This window comes from Corylus avellana, chromosome 5 (assembly GCF_965113065.1).
Source record: "Corylus avellana chromosome 5, dhCorAvel1.hap1.2, whole genome shotgun sequence".
NCBI classification, from domain to species: domain Eukaryota; kingdom Viridiplantae; phylum Streptophyta; class Magnoliopsida; order Fagales; family Betulaceae; genus Corylus; species Corylus avellana.
The window spans coordinates 25062542-25083272 of NC_142494.1; the positions used below are offsets into that span (position 1 = coordinate 25062542).

General features: G+C 35.3%; 3 protein-coding genes across 3 annotated transcripts; 1 reads left to right on the top strand and 2 right to left on the bottom strand.

Annotated features, from left to right (window-relative positions):
- Nucleotides 1-1014: 1014 nt before the first annotated feature.
- Nucleotides 1015-7880, top strand: AR401 (S-adenosyl-L-methionine-dependent methyltransferases superfamily protein). Its single transcript, XM_059596462.2, has 7 exons — nucleotides 1015-1393; nucleotides 1949-2077; nucleotides 2194-2394; nucleotides 4171-4267; nucleotides 6710-6813; nucleotides 7299-7350; nucleotides 7504-7880. The coding sequence occupies exons 1-7, from the start codon at nucleotides 1176-1178 to the stop codon at nucleotides 7705-7707; spliced, it is 1005 nt and encodes a 334-aa protein (XP_059452445.2). The 5' UTR covers nucleotides 1015-1175; the 3' UTR covers nucleotides 7708-7880.
- Nucleotides 7881-9818: 1938 nt separating this feature from the next.
- LOC148585969 (uncharacterized) lies at nucleotides 9819-10296 on the bottom strand. Its single transcript, XM_088516168.1, has 2 exons — nucleotides 10194-10296; nucleotides 9819-10087 (listed from the first exon to the last, which is right to left on the bottom strand). Exons 1-2 carry the CDS (start codon nucleotides 10294-10296, stop codon nucleotides 9819-9821), a joined length of 372 nt encoding a protein of 123 aa, XP_088372294.1.
- A 2458-nt stretch (nucleotides 10297-12754) lies between these two features.
- On the bottom strand, nucleotides 12755-19781 carry LOC132183130 (cAMP-regulated phosphoprotein 19-related protein). The gene is made up of 7 exons (XM_059596526.2): nucleotides 19608-19781; nucleotides 16609-16729; nucleotides 16403-16459; nucleotides 16244-16291; nucleotides 16086-16139; nucleotides 13113-13173; nucleotides 12755-12981 (listed from the first exon to the last, which is right to left on the bottom strand). The coding sequence occupies exons 2-7, from the start codon at nucleotides 16699-16701 to the stop codon at nucleotides 12938-12940; spliced, it is 357 nt and encodes a 118-aa protein (XP_059452509.1). The 5' UTR covers nucleotides 16702-16729; nucleotides 19608-19781; the 3' UTR covers nucleotides 12755-12937.
- Nucleotides 19782-20731: the final 950 nt, after the last annotated feature.

Consider the following 20731-nt stretch of genomic DNA (forward strand, 5'->3'; position numbering starts at 1 on the left):
TTTGAAACCGATAGTATTCATTTTATGACCAGGATTTAAAATTTGTGCATTAAAAAGTTTAAATAATGCGGTATTGGTGCATCTTAACGTTGTACATGATGTCAATGTTAGCATGTCTTTAAAAAATATTAAATAATGTGGTATTATATACACCGTTAAGATACACAAACTTAAATTCCTGAGATATTATCAATTTCATTTAAAATAGAGAGGATCATGTTCCCTCCCGTTTATGGTTGAACTATGTCATTTTTTAATACAACTCCCAAATCGTGATCCATATGGTTCAGAAACCCACCACCCTTGATAGTAGTTCCGCCACCCTTCTTCCACTTTTTTAAGTTTTTGTTTTTATTCTTTTTCTTTTTCTTTTTGAAAAAAAATTATTAGATATTTTTGCCTTACTAAAAAAAATGTTATGTCAAGAAGTATATTTACTTTTCCCCATATTTTATTTTGTAATTCATTGGCAATACTATCTTGTCATCTTATTGCCAGAATCTTCTTAAATGAAATAGGAGTAATGCTACACGCATTTTTACTTATCCACACCTATTTTTACGCTTATTTAAATTAGTATTGAATTTGGAGTAATACTACAAGTTCCTTTTGTGTCACTCTTGTATTCTTCTAAGAATAACGTGGCTCTTAAAATCACCATTGACCTTGTTATTAATCACTATTAAATTTTGATCAAATGGTCTTAAAAGCCACCTCATTTTTTGAGGGACATAAAAGTGACTAAAGAGAGATTTGTAAAATTACTCTTGAATTTGTAATAGATCTTTATTAGATTTTAATTTAATAATAATTTAATTATTTATTTATAGCATTACTCTTGAAAGAATACTGAATGAAGAAGACTCACAAAGAAATGGAAAAAAAAATTGGGAAAATATCTAAACAGCATACATATAAAATTGGTTTTTGTGATATTAGTGTAAAACTTAATTATTTATTTATTGGTTCAATCAATATATATATATATATTGGTGGGCATGGAGAGGTGGACCGGGTGAGAGGATCCAAATCCATGAACCAAACCCAAAAGTTCAAACACAGCGAGTGAGCGACCAATAGTCCCACCCACGTTTCATCACCTTCTCTCCGCTGCTCCTCCCAATCGCAGTCTCTCTCTCTCTCTCTCGCTCTGTGTGTTTGTGTAGAGAAGTGGAATGGCTGGAATCCGATTGCCGCCGGAGGACTCGGAGCTCTCGTCGCAGCAAAGCCGAGGCGCAGTGAGCGATCTGGTCTCCGACGACGAGCGCTCGGTGGCGGCCGACTCCTGGTCCATCAAGAGCGACTACGGCAGCACCCTCGACGATGACCAGCGCCAGACAGACGCTGCCGACGCTCTCTCCGCCGCCAACTTCCGCGCACCCTCCGATTATAGGTCTCTTTTCTCTACACATATATAGCACCCCGTTTGTTTCGCGAGAAAATTCGTAGGAAAGTAACGGAAAATATCACCAATAACCAATCACGAATTTAAGTGTTAGGTTTTTGCATTGTTGTTATTGCAGATAATTATTGACCAAGATTAAGCAAAAATCTGAAACTGTTTGTAGTTTAGATTTGTAAGATGTGATATGGAATTTCTTAGAGTTGATCAATAATGTTTCTGAATATGTGAAAAAAAATATATATGTAAGACTATGCGGTGGAACGTGAGATTTTGCGGGGGCAGTTTATTTGATGTGGGGTTCTGGCGAACTCATCAATTATCGAGACTGATTGATTGTATGTTAGTCCTAGGAATATATTAAATGTGAATGAGTTGCTGATACACTTTGAACTCTTGGTGCTGGTTCCCAGAGGCTTTAGGAGTAGGTGATTTGTTTGGGGAAGTACTGAATTGTGACTGCTTTTTTATTGATCATTATTATCTTACATTGCATGTGCTTGTGCATGCGTATTATGATTTTTAACTCATGTGTTGTGTGTGCAGTTCTGACAAGGAGGAAGCAGATGCTGAAGAAGCTGTGCAATCGATGCTTGGCCTTCAGAGTTATTGGGATACTGCATATGCAGATGAGTTGACAAATTTTCGCGAACATGGCCATGCTGGTGAGATTTGGTAAGTGTTGATTTGGAAGAAAAAAAAAAAGACAGGGGAAGGCTGAGAGAATATTTCATCCTCTTTTTTCGCACAGTGGACTTCATCTATTTATTTGTTGTCCTTTGTTTCTGTAGGTTTGGAGCTGACGTCATGGAAGTAGTTGCTTCTTGGACCAAAAGCTTGTGTATTGACATTTCTCAAGGTCGCTTGCCGAATCATGTTGATGATATCAAGCCTGAGCTGGTTGAGCAGGGTGATAAATATCTGTCTACATGGAGTGTTCTTGATATTGGGACTGGCAATGGTTTGCTTCTTCAAGAACTTGCTAAGCTAGGGTATGCTTTGAAATTTTGACTGTATTTCTGGTAATGCTTGCTTAATCAACAAAAAAGATAGTTCATTTTCGTTTTTATTTTTTAAGGAAACATGGTGAATATTTTGTGTTGATTGATGTATGATAATCCTAGGAGGTCCATATCTGCAAAATTCTAGATAGAAGATACATGTTTTTAGCAACTATGCATGGGCTTCTTTGGGTATTGCCTCTTGTTGTCCACAGCGTGGATGAGGATCTAGTTGGGGATCTCATAGAGCTAGGGTCAAAGGAGATGGGGTGGTGGACCACTTGGTCATGGGATTTATTTTTTAATGCACACCTTAGGCCTTTAGGGTGTTACCTTTACATTCTTGTCTGTGCTGGAGTCTTGCATGAACTTATTGAGTAGTCAGATTAGAAAAGGTGTTCATGGAAATTGTTTAACTATTGAGTTGGATCCCTCATCTGGGATTATTGGGAAGAGGATCAAATTGGCCTTTTCTCATAGTTTAAGGTACTATCTCCCTTCAACCCTTTGACAGGTATATTGGGACTTCATAGATTGATAGGTATGTGAATGCGATTTAAGGGATGCTCATAATTTGATAACATGACCATATGAGGCATTGCTTAATATTTGTTTAGGAGAATGTCATGTAGGAATATTGTTTCTTCTTTCTGGTTGATTGAGAGAGTGGGTGTATGAAGGGAGAAAGTGGGGAAATAATTTTTTTGCGATGAAAAAGGAAAGTCTGCAACTTAGGAGTTAGGAGTGGGTCATAGGTGATTTTTGTCCACATTAGGAGGCCATGTTAAGTTGGGTTGCCTTAGTGCTTGCAAAAGGGAGGGGAAAAAAATTCGTCCTTGACTGGTGGAGGGTCATGCATCTTTTTGGTAAGATTCTCAGTTGCATGGCAAGCATATGATCAGTAAAGTGTGCCACTTACCCAAAAAGAATGTGTTATAATTTTCATTTATTTAATTTGGATCCTTTTCTTTTCCCTGTACAAGATCCTTAAGGAACCTAATTATAATAGGAAGCTTACTGACTCTGTGTGAAAACTCAATAACCATGTAAACACCAAATATGAGTACGGCCAACAATTGTGAGACTTAATGGTTAATTATTTAATTGTTTAAGATCCAATTCCACCTAGCTTTAATGTCCCTGGTACATGCTTTACAACCAAACAAATTGGCTTTCCTACAAGGTCAATTTTCAGTTTTGGTTGTCTCCCTAGAATTTGACAAGATTCAGTCTTCTTTGATGTGTAAATAATGAGATACATGACTTCCTCATTTATTGCAAGTTTGCCTAAAGTAGGGATGAATAAGTAAGAAACATTGACAGACAAAGTCATTGTTTGTGTTATACTGCAGCATATCCTTCCTAGAGATTGGTTCTTCTCTTCATAGGATTTGAATTCAGAGATGCTTCTCTGGAACCCATCGTCATGTGGAATGGCCACATCATTTAGAAACCAATTTTATGTGATATTGGTATTTGAGCAGATAAATAAAACTTGAAATGATTCAAACAAATAAATGGAAGATCTCACACTCAAGTTGATAAATATTGGTGTATGCTAAATTCAGGAATATTTTTTTAAAAAGTTTATAATTGATATATTTAACCATAATAATGATATTTTTTGTGATATCTCTTACACAATGCTATTTGCAGGCCATACTTCGAAATGTTATAATATTTTGGTTAAAGAGTGAAATCTTTATTTGTGCTTCTAATATTAGCTAATGCTAAAATTAATGGAACTCATGGTGTTTTTGGTTTCAGATTTTCTGATTTAACTGGAACTGATTATAGTGAAGGGGCAGTTCAGCTTGCTCGAAGCCTTTCTGATCGAGATGGATTTCCCAATATTAGTTTCTTGGTATGACTAAACTTGAGAATGTTTTGGAGTTGTGGTAATTGTTAACCCTGTGTAGTGCTTCTAAATTTTAGTGTTGCTTATCCCATGTTTTTTTTTTTTTTTACCCTAAGAAATGGGAGGATTTCCTGCTTTCTGTAGTATCACATAATTAATGTGGATCTTAGTATTAGATACTTTTTAATCTTGTAAATACATTTGGTGCCCTTTTTTTTGTGTGTTGGGTTGAGGGAGTGTTAACTTTGTTCCTTTTTTATTTATTAATTTTAATTTCTGGCTGTTATTTTTTATTTTGTTCCCTTCAGAGCACATTGTTACTATGACAAATTTTAGCTTCCAATTTGTAAGCAGCTTGATAAACAGCCTTTGTCGGTAGACATTTTTTAAGCCAACCTGATGGCTACTCGAAAGGATAGGGTAAAAGATAGATTTATTTAGGAACATAAAAGTTTAGGTTTGGCTTAAATTCTCAGAAGAGAGAAGTCTGCAGTTCGAGAAGTGATCCCATATAAGAAGATAGGTCTCATTGAAATGCCCTTAGGCAGAGAAGATTAATGCACTGCTAATGAGAGTTGGAGGAAAAAGAACTCTGTTTTTCTTATTAAGTAAAACTGTGATAGCAGTGAAGTAATGCTTTCCATCCTTTAGCAGTATTGTTAAAAGTGCCAGACGCCCATTTTTGGAATACGTGTCAATTTATTTTTGTTTATCTAATCTGCTAGATGTGGTCCCTTGAACTACTTTTAATGTCTTCTTCTAGACTTTATCTTAGAGATTTAGATATATCAAGGAAAACAATGTGTGTTCTAGATTGTAAGAATAGAGTTGGTATGGCTAATCAACAGTAAATTATAATTGGTTTTAGATCCATTTTTTTAGGTTGAATTGAATTGCATATTTGTAAACAAAAAAAGTAAAAGGGGCACCCTTTTTAGGGCCTGGTACTTCATAAACTTGTGCGCTTTGGCTACATTTAATCACATGCATTTTGATTTAGGGGTAAGAAGCACTTGTTCTTTGACGCTTTGTGCTTTAAGCGTGCATAGGTGTGTTTGGACAAACCCTTATGTTTCTAAGTAAAAGCAGGTTGTCCCTTTAGACATATATATGGTGGTATGTGGTCTTTCGTTTTGGTTGATAATTGGCTGAATGATTTGAACAGAACAACCTCACTCGCAAATAACACATAAAAACATTTCTATCAATACATTTCTTTTGCTGGAAGTAGATATAAGTATTGTTAAATTGTTGTTAGTTTATAAAGAATATATATTTGTAAATTAACTATCAAGCTGATTCATTGAGAATTTATTCATAAGATACTGATTTTAAGGCGCCATATTGTGATCGATAACCTAGATCAAACGATATAAGTATTGTTAAATTGTTGTTAGTTTATAAAGAATATATATTTGTAAATTAACTATCAAGCTGATTCATTGAGAATTTATTCATAAGATACTGATTTTAAGGCACCATATTGTGATCGATAACCTAGATCAAACAAAAGATTGAGTCTTCCTTGCTTTACGACCTGAGTTCCTTGGACAATCTTTCTGGCTTTGCTGAAGTGTAAATGAGATATTTTAGAAGCTATAATGTGTGCTTTGTAGTTGCTACAATGAGGGATTTTAGTCACTGCACTTTTACAACTTGATGAGGACTGCTTCTAATTCTTGAGCAAGCTGGACATGTCTCCCTTCTTCATCACATATTTATTGCTGTTAAAGCCCCAGCTTTGGACACAAAAGATTAGTTATCCTTTCCATTAAAACCTTTTTATATGTCGTGATTTCTTTAACTTTGGATATACAAAGGTGGGTGGAATGGTGGATCCCCTCGCTCATATTGTGATTGTGGACAATAATGAAAGAAATATATATAACCATGAAAATGGAAATTACTTGGCACTTCTCACCTAGCTTTTTTTTCTTCTTCTTTTTGTTGCACAACATAAGAATTTCATTTCCCAAATCTAGTATATGAAGTCCTTTCATTCGTAAAGATACCAATACAATGGGCAATTAATTTATTGGCTTGCTTGAGATCAATAAAATCTGATATTATAGTTTGTTAGTTTGTTAGGCTACTGGTTTAGTTCTATTTTAAGCTTTTATTGAAAGCTAAATTTAAGTGATACGGTTTTCCTAGAACCCCAAGACTAATGGCATATGTATTTCAAAATGGAGTAATTTTATGTATCCTGTCAAATGGATTTTTATGAGCGTTTATGCCTCATGTTCAAACTTTATAACACCCTCATTCACCAGTTTATTGTTGTGAACCAATACTCTTCTTATTAGTTTGAATTAGATCTATGTATACAGTGTTACTGATACAAGTCTATGCAATAAATTGAACTCTTGTAATTGATTCTTTTGCATTGAAACCTTCTGTAGCATATAAAGACCCAAACTTAACTGTGTCACTTTATTTGCTTATTAGGTTGATGATGTTCTTGAGACAAAGTTGGAAAGGCAGTTTCAACTTGTCATGGACAAAGGAACTTTGGATGCCATTGGATTGCATCCTGATGGCCCTGTCAAAAGGTAACCTATAGTGTCTCTTTCCTGCAGTGCTGCAAATTTAGCCTTTTAAAAGAAAATCTTTTCGTGTTATTTCATACTACTTCCTTCCCTGTCATCTCCCCCCCCCCCCCCCCTCCCCCTCTCCATCAAAAAAAGGTTTCTTGAACTGAGTTATAAAAGTGATACTACCTAGTGAATTCCTTGTCTTTGTATTTTAATTCTTCACCCTACTTAAATTTCCACACCCCCCACCCCCCCCCCCCCCCCATCAAAAAAAGGTTTCTTGAACTGAGTTATAAAAGTGATACTACCTAGTGAATTCCTTGTCTTTGTATTTTAATTCTTCACCCTACTTAAATTTAACAAAACTAGGAAAAATTTACCATCCTTTTAGGTCCTCCAAGACTTCTTCACGAACAATTGTTACATTAAGTTTTCATTTCATCGGCTAACAGTACAAGTAGTAAGACACAGAAATTTTGGACTTGATGTTTTCTGACTTTCAGGATGATGTATTGGGATTCAGTTTCGAGATTGGTGGCTTCCGGTGGAATACTAGTAAGCATCATCACTTTAACTTATATTTGTTACTAAAATTGGGAGTATCATGATTAACTTGTACCGTATCAATTTATAGCTATATGTTTTCAAGTCCTTCTTACTCCACTGGATGTTTTCTCTTCTCTACTGATCATGGTGGTGCTGTCTTAGGTGATCACATCGTGTAACAGTACAAAAGATGAATTGGTACAAGAAGTGGAAAGTTTCAATCAGAGAAGGATTGGTGTGTCACAGGAACCTGCTGGCAGAGATCCTCCATTTCGATTCCTGAATCATGTTCGTTCATATCCAACATTCATGTTCGGTGGATCCGTGGGATCACGTGTTGCCACTGTGGCATTTTTACGGAACTGAAATTGTGAATCCTTTTGTCTTGTTGGATATGCTTTTGGTCAAATGGTTTGATACAGTTTATGTTTGTCATGTGTATGTGCGTGGGAAGAAAGTGGAAAATTACTGACTTGTGTAAGTTCATTTGTTTGAGACAATGAGATTTGCTGATTCATGTGAAAATGAGGTTTCTCGGGGATTTACTTTGTTAGGGAACTAATGTGACGTCTATTTGTAATTAATTAACTTGAAGAAATTAGATTATACTGCTATTAACATGTAGAATTAGGTTACTAGGAAAAAATATTTCATGCACAAACTAAATTTGCCATTGCATTTACCTGTAATATGTTGGGAAATGGTTACCTTCCATTATGTTGTTCAGGCTTAATAAATCTCCAATAGCCTGAAAATATAAATTGATGATAATGACGATGGTGATACTACATGACATTATAGGGATTGAATGTTTTTTCATCGGCTTCTATATATTAATATATAAACCCAAGGCAAAGTACACAACGCCGTGAGTTTGTAAGATTGCGTTTGGAGAGAGAGAGAGAGATGGCCAATGTAAACGGAACGGGAAATAAAGGAATAAGAACGAGTACGTGGAAACGTAGTTTCATCAAAGTTAGAGAGAGAGGTTTAAAACCTAAGTTTTTTTTCTTCTTCCATCTCCCTGGTGAGAGCAGCCACCTCCTTGGTGAGGTTTTTTGGGAGAGGAGATATGGAGTTTTTCTCCATTCTCCTCCCTCTTCTCTGTTTATATTTCATAGTTTTATTGTTTTTTTCCTGTTATTTTTGTTGTTGTGCACTCCGACCAAACCAGGAGTTCAGGCTTCCTTCATCCTCTCTGCTCAACCTCCACTCCGTCGCCGTCCATTCACCACTGTGCAGTGCCGCTCGCCTCCTCGAAACTGGTGGTGTTTTTAGATCTAGTTTTCTCAAAACTAGATCTAGCCTCTTTGGTCAGTTTCCAACCATCACACGTTAGCTCACCTCGGTTCTCGGCCTCTCAGCTTCCCAACGCCACCTCCTCCAGCTAGATCCGACCACCACGTGCCAGCGCATGGATCTCACGCACCTGCCAGTGTTCGCCAAACTTCGCTCCCCAGTCGTTGCTACTGTTTTTTGGTCTTTTGTTGCTTTCCTGTTGTTCTTATGTACTGTCGTTTTTTGTTGCTTTTGTGTTATGTGGGTTACTGTCTCCTAGCTTTTTATTGGTTGGTTTCTTTAGTGGAGACTTTTGTAACTGAATTTGTACTGGTTCCTCTCTTTACAACAGTCCTAGTTACGAACTCTAGCAATGCTTTTATTGCTTCAGCCTCCTTCCGGCAGTTGTTGCTAGTTACAAGTGGAGGTTCAAATAGGTTCGCCTTAATCTGTGCCCATTTTGCTTCTGAAACCACCTTGTACGGCCCGGCCCCTTGAGAGGACCGGGTCACTTGTTTGTCCCATTTCCTATGTTTTGTAATTATTTTCGCACTGCTTTAGTTTGTTTTGGGTCTTTTGTTGGGGAGCCCACCCATTTTTCGTTTTTAGGATCGTCTCCTCCTTTTTCCTTTCGGATCAGGAATAGAAAGAATCATTCCCTGTAATCCCTTCCTTATTCAATTAAAAAAAAAAAAAAACCAAGTACGTGAAGAGGAGGATAGATTATAATAAATAGATATTTTCTGTTCTTCTTTTTTTTTTTTTTGTAAGTAACTAATAGATGTTCAGTAAAATTAATTACCTTCTTTCTCAGTCTTCGGAGGCACCAAATGACGCAGAAAGTAGTTACAGAGCTGGTGGCCGGGAAAGGAAGTCTTAGCTCGAGTCACTTCATTTCTATGAAACTTGTTACTTGATATTCTACCAGCCAAGTTATAGAAACTGTTGAAAACGTTGATTAATTACTTTTTTCTTTTTTTACTTAATAAATATATGGGTGCAAGTGCCACTATTAATGAGATTTTAGTCTGATGGTAAGATGTTGTCATTATATAAACATAATATTGTAGACAAAAAAGCCTCTAAATTTTAGGGTTTCAACGATAACATCATCACCAACCAACCTAAGAGAGATATACAAAACTAGAGAGAGAGAGAGAGAGATTCATTTATTACATTTTGTACAAAATGCATACAAGTCATTGAATGAGATGAAAAAAGAAGGATACAAGGAAAAGACAGACAGTACCAGCAAGGCAGGTGAGACCAAAAGCCCTACAAACCAAACCTACAAGCTCAAAGAAGTGTGACATCTCTCTATCTCTTTTGAGTTTATAATCATATCCACCAACATAGTTCCATCCACTTTCTCGTTTGGAGCACCTCTGAAGCCTCTCCTTCCTCTTAAGCACTTCTATTTTCTCTCTAAGAACACCCAAATTCGCATCTACAATATTACTTGATCTTCCTGCCAATCCAAAGCAATGAAATAACATCAAAGAGAGCTGAATATTCACTTCTGTACGTATAAGCATAAACACAACAGTTTAACTCCCTTCAATATATATAGTTACCTTCATCACCAAAGCTCCGAGCTCTTACTTGCACTGCTTGATGACTATAGTGCTTGTGAGGTGGTTTTATTGAAACACAGAAAGATGGTAGACAATAAGCCATACTGTTTCTTCAGATATATATATATATATATATATAATTATCAGCAATTAATTCTAAAACCCAATGCTTATTTCTGAATCAGTTTTCAATGTGGGTTTTCTCTTATAGAGAACAGAGTCGTAGCCCTTTTTTCCTGGTCTCTGGCTATATATATATATATAATAAAATAGTATCCATAAGCAATGATATTGATAGCATAGGGATGATCCATGAACGTGGGGAGACGTATGAAGTCCGCTGGATTAATTCTTATTAATGTATAGTGCATTAAGGCCAAAATTACATAAATAAAGTTTTATTATGCTGCCTTCGAAGTTACGTATTTGGACTGACTGCTCCAGGTGGCCGATACACATGGCCTTTCATATTTACAAAAAAATAATAATTAGAAGATAATCTTATGTAAATGTGCCATAGATAAAGTGACATTTGACCGGCCGAATTGTGCCTAAAAAACTTTAATCGTGATTAAAAAAATAGGTAGAAACATTTGAGAATTTCGTGAACGTTTGAAAGGTGTCACCGCTGTTAAGGAGATGAGTCAGATTTACGAGGAAAGAAATGCTTCGTCTTATAACGATGCTTGTGTCGACTATATCCAATTAACCGAAAAAGGTGTCCCGTTAATTTGACATTAAAATTGTTGTCCAATTTTTTTTTAATTATTATTCAATGGTCCAATGATGCATGTAAACTTTTGTGCATGTTATTTTCTCCATTTGACACGTGCACCCGACTCTGTATTTTAGATATTTATTTTTACTATTTTATTTAAATATTATTTTTCAATAATTTTTTTACTTTTTTATTCTTCTTTGAGAGTATAAGACCCAACTTTTGCGGACATATGTTTTGATTTTTGTCTCTTTTTTGAAATTTAAATTTTAAACCTGATACAATTCTTATATAACTTTGTGCTACGTAAGTCAAAATTGGGTCTTATATTTATTTATTTATTATTATTATTTTTTTCTCATATTTGGAGTGAATAGTGCTCATCAAATTTGTTGAGCACGGTAACATATTACCAAATGTTTCTACCACTTGGTAAGCTAATTCATTTTGATCCCATTTATTTTAACTTCTCAACTAGCTAAAATAACATTTGAATTATTTTAACTAACCAAATGAGAATGCTCACACAATATTTGGATGCGGTGGTTGTCCATAACTTCATGTATAATAGATTCAAATATGGCTAATTTTTTTTATTAAATTTTTATGCATGTAACTTACAAGAACGGCAGAACTTTTATTGGTATAGGCTAGCCTTGATACATAGCAAAACCAATAATTTAATGCTTATTATCATCTTTCAATTATAACAAAAGATATTCCTTTCCTTTTATGGGTAAAAGGCTCGTGTCAATAATTACCCATTTTACATTATGGACAATTTCTTCTCAGATGTCAAACTATTATCCCAAAAGGGGACACAGTTTTCCTAGGACACATCACAATTTTATAAAGGATAAAAACTTTGTCCATTAGCGGAAACAGTTTTCCTTGAAAAAACTCTTACTCAAGAGTTAATGATATAAGGAGGACTACAGTCTTCCTAGAGTCATCCCAAATGTAATGTGACATTTAAAATTACCATTGAATTTGGGATGATCATTATTGAATTTTGATCGATTGGTAATTTTAAATGCCACATCACATTTGCGATGACTCTAAAAGAACTCTAGTCCTACTTATATCATTACTCCTTACTTAATTATCTCCACTGCAATTACAGGCTCAATGCATGCATATATAGCTACAAGCCTACAAGTTATTCAAGGGGCAAATTTCAGCCCTTAAAAATAAAATGTAAAACCTTCCAGTTTGACTTGTCTCCATATAAAGATGAATCGGTAAAGAGTAAATTTAATTAATTCAAGCTGCATGCACTTAGCCTGACACATACTCATTACTTTGAGTCAACTTCGAATTCCCACCATTTCAAGCAAGCTAAGAGACAGTAAACGACACTTCAGGCAATAAAAGAAAGGAAAATATTGATGGAACCCTTATGCTTTTCGCGTTTTTGAGATCAAGACCCCCCCAATTTAGGCTCTTTTACAATGTGAGACCTCCATTAGATTTTCCATGAAATAAATAATATAAATGACATGAAAATCTAATCATGCTCCTCTATATAACATACAAGTCCAAAAAAGGGCACCAAAACTTGAATACCTTTCACACTAAAGACAAACATGTCAATGATCCTCGACAATTGAATTTAGATAGAAACGTGGTGAATGCAAATCTTTTCTCATATTATATTTAAAAAGATGATTTTTCAAATCCCATTTAAAATACAAACGGCCCTTCAATATCAATGGTGCAACCACACACCCCAATAAGTGTAAGAATAGAATATATCTCTGGTCACTAGTAAGCCTTCTTTTTTTCTTCTTTTCATTTATCATAAAACGAGTAACAATGTCTCACACCAGCAAAACACATGGAATAGTAAAAAAGAATAGCTCCATAAATCTCAACTGCATTATCATTGTTGTTTGTTCCTTTAAGCTAACAACAAAACATTTTCACCAAATTTATTCCGGAGAACAACAGAAAGGTACTCATTACCTATGTAGGTATCAGAATAATAATCAGCAGTCCTCACAAGATACAAAGACCAACAGCAGTCTCATACATTGGTACTCCCATCCTCAGATGGAGCGCTTCCTCTATCTACACACAGAAAAAAAGGTTATTTTTTTCCCCTAAAAATATTATATGGTAAGGAAGACATTTTAAAAAATAACTGTAAAGCTTAATGAGTTTTTAGCAATCAAAGTTACAAAGTTAATAGGGCGGCAAACCTTCACCATCTTCTGATGGAGCGTAAGGAGACTTCCGGTATCGCGTTTGCTGTTGTGTGGGCTAAATCATGCAAAATGCACCGAGAATAGCTTGTCATGAACAGCATACAAATTTAAGAATAGAAATAATATTCTACTCATTTTAAAAGAAAGCTAATATACAAGGATAGGCCCGGTAAAAGATGTGCAATTTTAGCTCTATTTAATCCAAGCCATAATTCTAATACCATTATGCAGGCATCCGTCAGTAGCCTCAACAACCCAACCCATGCTAAACCTTCTTTTGGACCTACAACTTTGCAATGATCAGCATTATCTAATCAGACTTTGGCTCGATGCACATTGTGTCTAGCATACAAGCTTGCACGAGTTTGTTTGCGCGTTTGAGTGTAACACACCCTACCCGAAGGATGTCTCATTTTTTTAACTTGATTGTGGTAGAATACTGGAATAAATTTCAAACTACAGAATTAGTCATTCAATAGTCATAGCAACAATGATATGGACACGCTAAAACCGGGGGTGTACATTCAAGCTGACAATCCAACCAACCCAACCCAAACCAAGAAGCTTGGGGTGGTTTTCCTCAGGCTGATGGATTGCTTTGGTTTTAAAACCTGAAAGGCAGAGAGGGGAGGTTGGCTTGGTTTCAGTTCGGGATTTTCACAAAACTCGAACTAATCCAACATTATTCACTATACATTTTAGATATAACATAAATTAGGATATGTGGCATACTTTCATTAATAATGACCCAATATCCCATGCACTTGCTTTTTGGCTACATGCTCCAAACTTGAGTTCAATTACTGAAATGATATGATTCAAATCATTAATTTTGGACCCCAAATTATTCAAGTTGTCATTACAAATAAACAACACGAATGAGTTTCAGAGCATTGCCTCAGACCCAAGACCAAACTAATTCAAGCTGACCAGTTGCAGACTGGTTTGTTTTGCTTTTAAAACCTAATGTGTTAGCAATGATGCGGTTCATTGGGACATTAACTTCACCAGGTTGATGCATGATTGGGAGGAGGACTTTGTCTCCTCTTTCTTCAATGTTTCGTATTCCGCTAGAGAGAGTCGAGAGGGTGATGGTAGACAATGGTGGACACCCTCAAAAATAATTTGAGGTTAAATCTTTTTACACGGTTCTTCTTTCTTTACTTAGCTTCCCTTGAGAAAATTCTCACTTTTGGATAATCTTTGCAAGCATCATATCATAGTGTTAGATTAGTGTTGTATGTGTTAAAAAGGTGAAGAAACTCCGGATCTTCTTCTTCTTCATTGTGATGTCGTAAGAGAGCTGTGGATTAGGATTTTTCAAATGTTTGGGGTAGAGTAAATTATAGTTTTTCAGATGTTTAGGGAAGATGTTTGGGATGGTGGATCTTTTGGTGTGTTGGAATTGAAGGGTTGGCCAGAATGAACATTATCATTTGGAATGCAATTCCTTCCTTTTTATTGTGGTGCATTTAGAGAGAAATAAACACTCAAAGCTTCGATGATCAAGAGAGAAAGAGCTCAAATCTACGGAATTGTTTTCACCTTTTTTGAGTGGATCTCTGTTAGTGCCTTTCTCCATGTCTCTAGCTATGCAAATTTATGTTCTCTTTTTTCTTGTTATTGATTTGCAAGGTGTTTCTCTTGCATACTTCCTCTATATTTGGGCTACACCCCCTTGCGCTTTTAATAAATTTCCTTTACTTATCAAAATAAATAAATAAATAAACGAATAAACAAATTATCAATTGTTTCTTGATATCCCACATAGAAACCAAGTGCAAAACTGTAGTTTACCTTTTCACCTTTAAGGGCCAGAGAAAAAACTGTAGTTTACTTCAAGTCACTTGAAAGGAATTAAATTTCCTAGCTTCTTCTGCTGTTTGAATTTATCCACGCCATATAAGTTCTAGGTCAATAAGTGTACGTGGTGTTACATGGGTCATGCCTCGTGGGCGAGCGAGTTGTTGGAGAGTTGGAGGGAACAATTGGGACACCATACTGTTTTGAAAATATGGAGGTTGGCTCCTTTGTGTTTAATTTGAGGTATTTGGAGAGAGTAATACGCAAGGAGCTTTGACGATCATGACATTGTGATGTTAGAGATAAAGAAGATGAGTTTTTGGAGTTATGGAGACTAACATGGAATAGTTTGCTTGTTTCTAATTTTTCTGAGTTTTTGGTGTTTTGTTCTTCTTTTTCTACATTGTATGGGTTATCTGTGTATACTTCATATGTGCTAGGGTTGTACCCCTCTACCCTTTGAATGAATTTGCATTATGTATCAATAAAAAGTTACTAGAATGATATAAATTAATAAACTTGTAACAGTTATATAATAAGATTATCGGTATCATCAATTTTGCTGAAAACTAGAATGCTGATGCTCAAATCCACTATATAATCAGTTACTTCTATATTATGTACTCCAAAAAATTGGTAATAATTGTCTAGGTCCTCTAAAGAGTGATCGGCTTTATCAATTCTAACCAAAAATTAGATTGCTTAGGTCCAGATTCACCTAACATTCAAGAACAGCATTATCTGACAAAGTTGAGTTTTTAAGCTGGTTGGTAATAATTGAGTAAATTCTAAATCCAACTGAAAATTTTGATTCATTACTTAGTTAATCCTCATAATTTATTGAAGCAGCTTGGTGAATTGCTCTAGTTTCAATTAAGATCCAATTGCAGCATCTAGATGACAATAAACAACTTCAAGTCCACTGTCCTGAAAAGCTGCCAACATTATAGAATCCAAATTTAAACGCAAATACTAGGCAAATATATAAATAAAAGCTCAACCACAACTTCATTCTGTTGACAACTTCATTCAAGAAGGTCAATGCCTATCATGCAATCTAGCTCGTAGCAGCAGAATCTACGCATTATTGACCGCAATAATACACAAAGAACAGCAATCGTTGCAAACAACACGCAGCCACAAAATACAAAATTAAATTAATACCTGTAATTTGGGCTGAAGGGCTTTAAGTGGTCCTTTGGGCTTCTCAGCACCTTGCTGTCATTGCCCAAAGCGTAAAAGATACCTGTTAGTTAACTTAATGCATGTTCCCCACTGCTGTCAATGACAAGTAAAATGATTGTGATACTCATGCAAAGTACCTTTCCCAGAGCCCAATCAGCAGAATCAAAGTAAGCACGTTCATGGTCCTGATATCAAAGCCCAAACTTTAGTTAAAAACCAACTCAGATAGACACCTCTTCCAAACCCCAACAAAGAAGACTAAAAGAGCCATCAGCAATCTCAAAATTGGCAATCACCTTAGCAATGAGTGGTGGTTTCTTGGGCATTATTCCCCCATATTTCTTCTTCACCTCCTACAAAAACCATAAACTGAGTTAACCAGAAGTTATTTGAGAAATTGCTGCAACTGTAAGATACCCACGGAATTAAAAACTTTCCAAGAATGCAATATAAAGTCATTAATTGATCAACTGTGTAAGGAAATCCAGAATATGAACACAACCTCCTCTTGAGATGAAACTATGGATTGTTCACACTCCTGGGGGACATCTCCATCCACCCGTTCTTGCTCTTTGACATCCTCCATGCCAGACATAATGACCTTGCACCACCCAACCAAACAGCTGCAACAGTAAACCAGTTGTTCACATTAATATTTTAGAAGATTTATTTATTTCTCATTTATTTGTCCAGTCATTCTTGTTTTTATTGGTAAGTTAAATACGCATCCAATGGGTGTTGAAGCCAAGACGTCATCCTCCATCCCATTTTTTGAGAGGAGGAAGTGCCATTATAGTTGGAGTTCATTGGCATTTTAGTAGAAATATCAGACTGACAAATCCAACAGGTCACAAAAACGATTTCAATATTAAACCAGTTAAGTTGATTCATAAGGTCTTAAGAAGAGATATAATCTTAATCCTTGGGGATAATACATAAATAAGAGGCCACCACACATGCATCTGCATTTTGGGTCAAGACAATGAAATAAAATTCAAAAGGATAATTTAATTCAAAAAAAGGGGCGGGGGGGGGGAGGGGAATAGAGGTCATCAAGAGAAAACACTGGAATATCTGAGCCTTTACTTCTTTTAGTACATGATGGAAAACATCAGATAGTTCTTCCAAATTAAAAGAAAGCAATAAGAAAATTTAGAAAAATATACAAGAGCCATTCAGGGCACAAAGCTACTCAAGTCTAGAGTAGCAAAATGAAACTATGGTGACATCTATATTATAAGAGTTGTATATTCTTATCAAAAAAAAAAAAATCTATATTATAAGAGTATGGCACCATCTTGACAAAGAAGCAGAAAAAGAATCAATTGATCTCCAAACCTAAAAACGAGATTTAGAATAGATCAACCACTTCAATACCTCGCCAACCCCTCCTTTTAGCAAGCCTTGACCTGGCTTAGTGCATAGACACTATATATCTTCTTATATCATTATAATTTCTTGTATAATTAAGCCAAAAAATAAGGGCACCAAATTGAACTTTGTGGGGATGAAAAAAAAAATCTAGGTTATGGAAAAGGAAAAGAGAATGCAAACCAAGACCTTTATAACACTCCAATTCCAAATTGATTTTAATTGTTATATATTTACAAAGAGCAACCATCAAAATGAGCATGTAGTATTATCGGCACACTTGAAACATAGTCCTAGAACAAAAGCTTTGGAAAATTCAAACCCATCAAGAATCATTATGAGGATCTTATCCTTAATCATATCATATTAAAATAAATCACAACTTAGTTCAACAATTTACGCTGATATCTTCAAAACCTTACTGTTCTTTACTCCCAGATGAACTATATTTTAGCTAAGACATAGCACTCCCACAATCACATATCTCATCATACAAAATTAACATAGTAACGGTCAATGAAAGGTGAAGCACCTCAAGGACATGACCCAAACCTGCTTGGTGGAGTTGGATTTAAGATCTCCCAACACACTTCTAGTCCAATGCAAGGACAGGTTGACCTTTTTCGTCCTTGTCTTTTGTTTGTTTAATTTAGAGTATGCCAACTGCTAACACCTTTCCAAATAACTACCCATACTAGAAATTTTCCAATATATATATTTTTTTTTTGATAAGTAGAAAATTTTCCAATAAATGTAACCTTCAACTACTAAATTTCCTCAGAAAAGGGAGACAAGTAAGAGGAGAAGAAAGCATACAGCTTTTGAAAATGAAACTTAAAGAAGAGACCAATCAGGCTCAAGGGACCAAAATCTAAAAGCAGTGAAGGTCAAACATAGGTAGAAGTTTTAGAGTATCCAAGGGGGAAAAGAATTGACTCCTGATCCATGCATTTAAGAGGATGGTGGAAATCAAAACCTTGAACGTAACCTGATTGGGAAGGCAATGAATATGCTGACAGATAAAGTATCTTCCACACATGGAAGAGAGACAATTCAGAGATGCTAATCCATAAAAATTAAAAATTAAAAAATTAATCAGGGAAAGTTAAAACCCAGAAACTTGAGCCAATAATATATCGTAGTGATCGCAGGATGACATAGGCTCTCAGGATCACTAAAACTTTGAAAGCAAGGAAGTTTGACAATAAGTAATCACTTAAAGCATTTCTATGAAAAATAGAATTTTAGGATGATGAAATTGAAAATTCCGAGAGTAACATGATTGAGATGGCAACAAAATGTCTACAAATGTAGAACCCTCACGCTAGGATACAATTCAGAGAGGCATTTAACAACACAAGATGTACTAAAGTTCAGAAACCATCCTACTTAATGGATATTACATCTCTCATACATACATTATGACGACCGTAATAGAATTGCAAATGATCAAAAGCTTTGATTCGACTCACTTTTTGAAAAGATGATGGAATCATTTAGAACAACTGGGCAACCTGAAATCATTTACAGACTATTCACTCGCTTCATACTTCTATTTAAAATCCGTAGTCCTGAAACCCAGTAACCAGTATCCCCCTACATCTTTTTTATTAAAAAATAAAATAAATTTGTTCCTCAGGTTCATGGTTGAGGAGGAGGACCCAAAAGGCAGAAAACTAGTAGCTAGTTGGTTGCCTCTAATTACTCTCAGTCTTCTTCATTTTCTATAGTCCCTATGTTTCGTGATTTGTCTAGGAATACCGAGTGGAAACTTTAATGGATGATTTTAGACAAAGATCTGCCCCAGAATCCCATAAATTTTCTTTCTCAATCAATCTTAAATAGCATTATAACAAAAAATATTAAAAAAGAACGAATCAGTGATTCAACGGAGCTAGTTTAACATTCATTGATTCGCAAAATAAAGATTCTTACAAATGATTACCAACAAAACGTATGCGTATAAGAGCGTGAATCAATCACTAATAGGGTTGAGAATCTAACCGATCTATAAAAGAGAAAGATATAAACATGTGTGTGTGTGTGTGTGTGTGTGTGTGTGTGTGTGTATAGAGAGAGAGAGAGAGAGAGAGAGAGAGAGAGAGAGATTCACAGAAATGGCCGCGTTACCGATTAGACAGAGCTGGAGCGCTGCTTCTTGACCTCCGATGCGAATGCAGAGAGAGACGACTGAAGAGCTGAGATCCTGGCGCGATGGTGGTGGCGTGCCAAACTCTATAACTCAGCTTCTGATCCTATTTGAAGGCCATATCCATCTATAAATCGCTAGCGCACAGCTATATGGCTTTGACTGGAAAGACGCTTTTATTACCAGAAGAACTTAATGATATTTACTAGACTGTTAACAACTGATTTCAAGTAAAAATCAGCTCCTAAATTAGCATTTACTATTTATTTTTATAAGTGTTGATTTAAAAACTAACTTTTACCGTAACGTTGAAAAAATTAAGGCAGTAACCGAGCACAGCTATTCGTGAACATGCTTAAATTAGTTCGGTTTGTTTACTAAATGAACAAAGCTTGAACAAAAAATTCAAACTCGTATAAATGTAGACTCGACTCGTATAAGCTGGACTAGACTCATATAAATTCGTATAAGCTTGTATAAATTCATTTTTATTATATTATTTTTAACTTTGTGATGAGAACATGCTAAATATATATATTTTAAAAAAAAATGTTATTTATAATGTAATATATATGAGTTGAATTATTATAATTGTGACTTGTGAGTCTAAAAAAAAACATTGAACAATCATGATATTTACTTTATATATGAAATAATTAAATTAATTTGGTAGCTCGTGAACAAGCTTGAGCTCTCCTAAAAAATAAATGAACAGAGCTTAAACAGAATATCTAGTTCGGTGGAAAGCTCGAGTTTGAAAAAAAAATTAGGATTAATAACTTTTTTGGTACCTGAGTTTTCACTTTTTTATTTTTTCCTCCCTGAGTTTTAAAACATGACAAATCTAGTATCCAACCTATGGGAAAAGACAAAATTAATACCTCTGTTAGTTTCGTCAGTCCTACTTAACGGAATTTCCACATGTCACTCCCATAATACACCACGTGTCCTAAAAAAAAAAAAAAAAAAAAAACGAGCTGCCTCTGTTTGGTTGCCGAGAAAACAAGGGAAAGAATGTGTTGCCGAGTTGACAAGAATTTATTTTTATTTCATACACTATTACATGTCCAAGTTCTTTCGAGTAATTTCAGAGACTAGTTCTAAG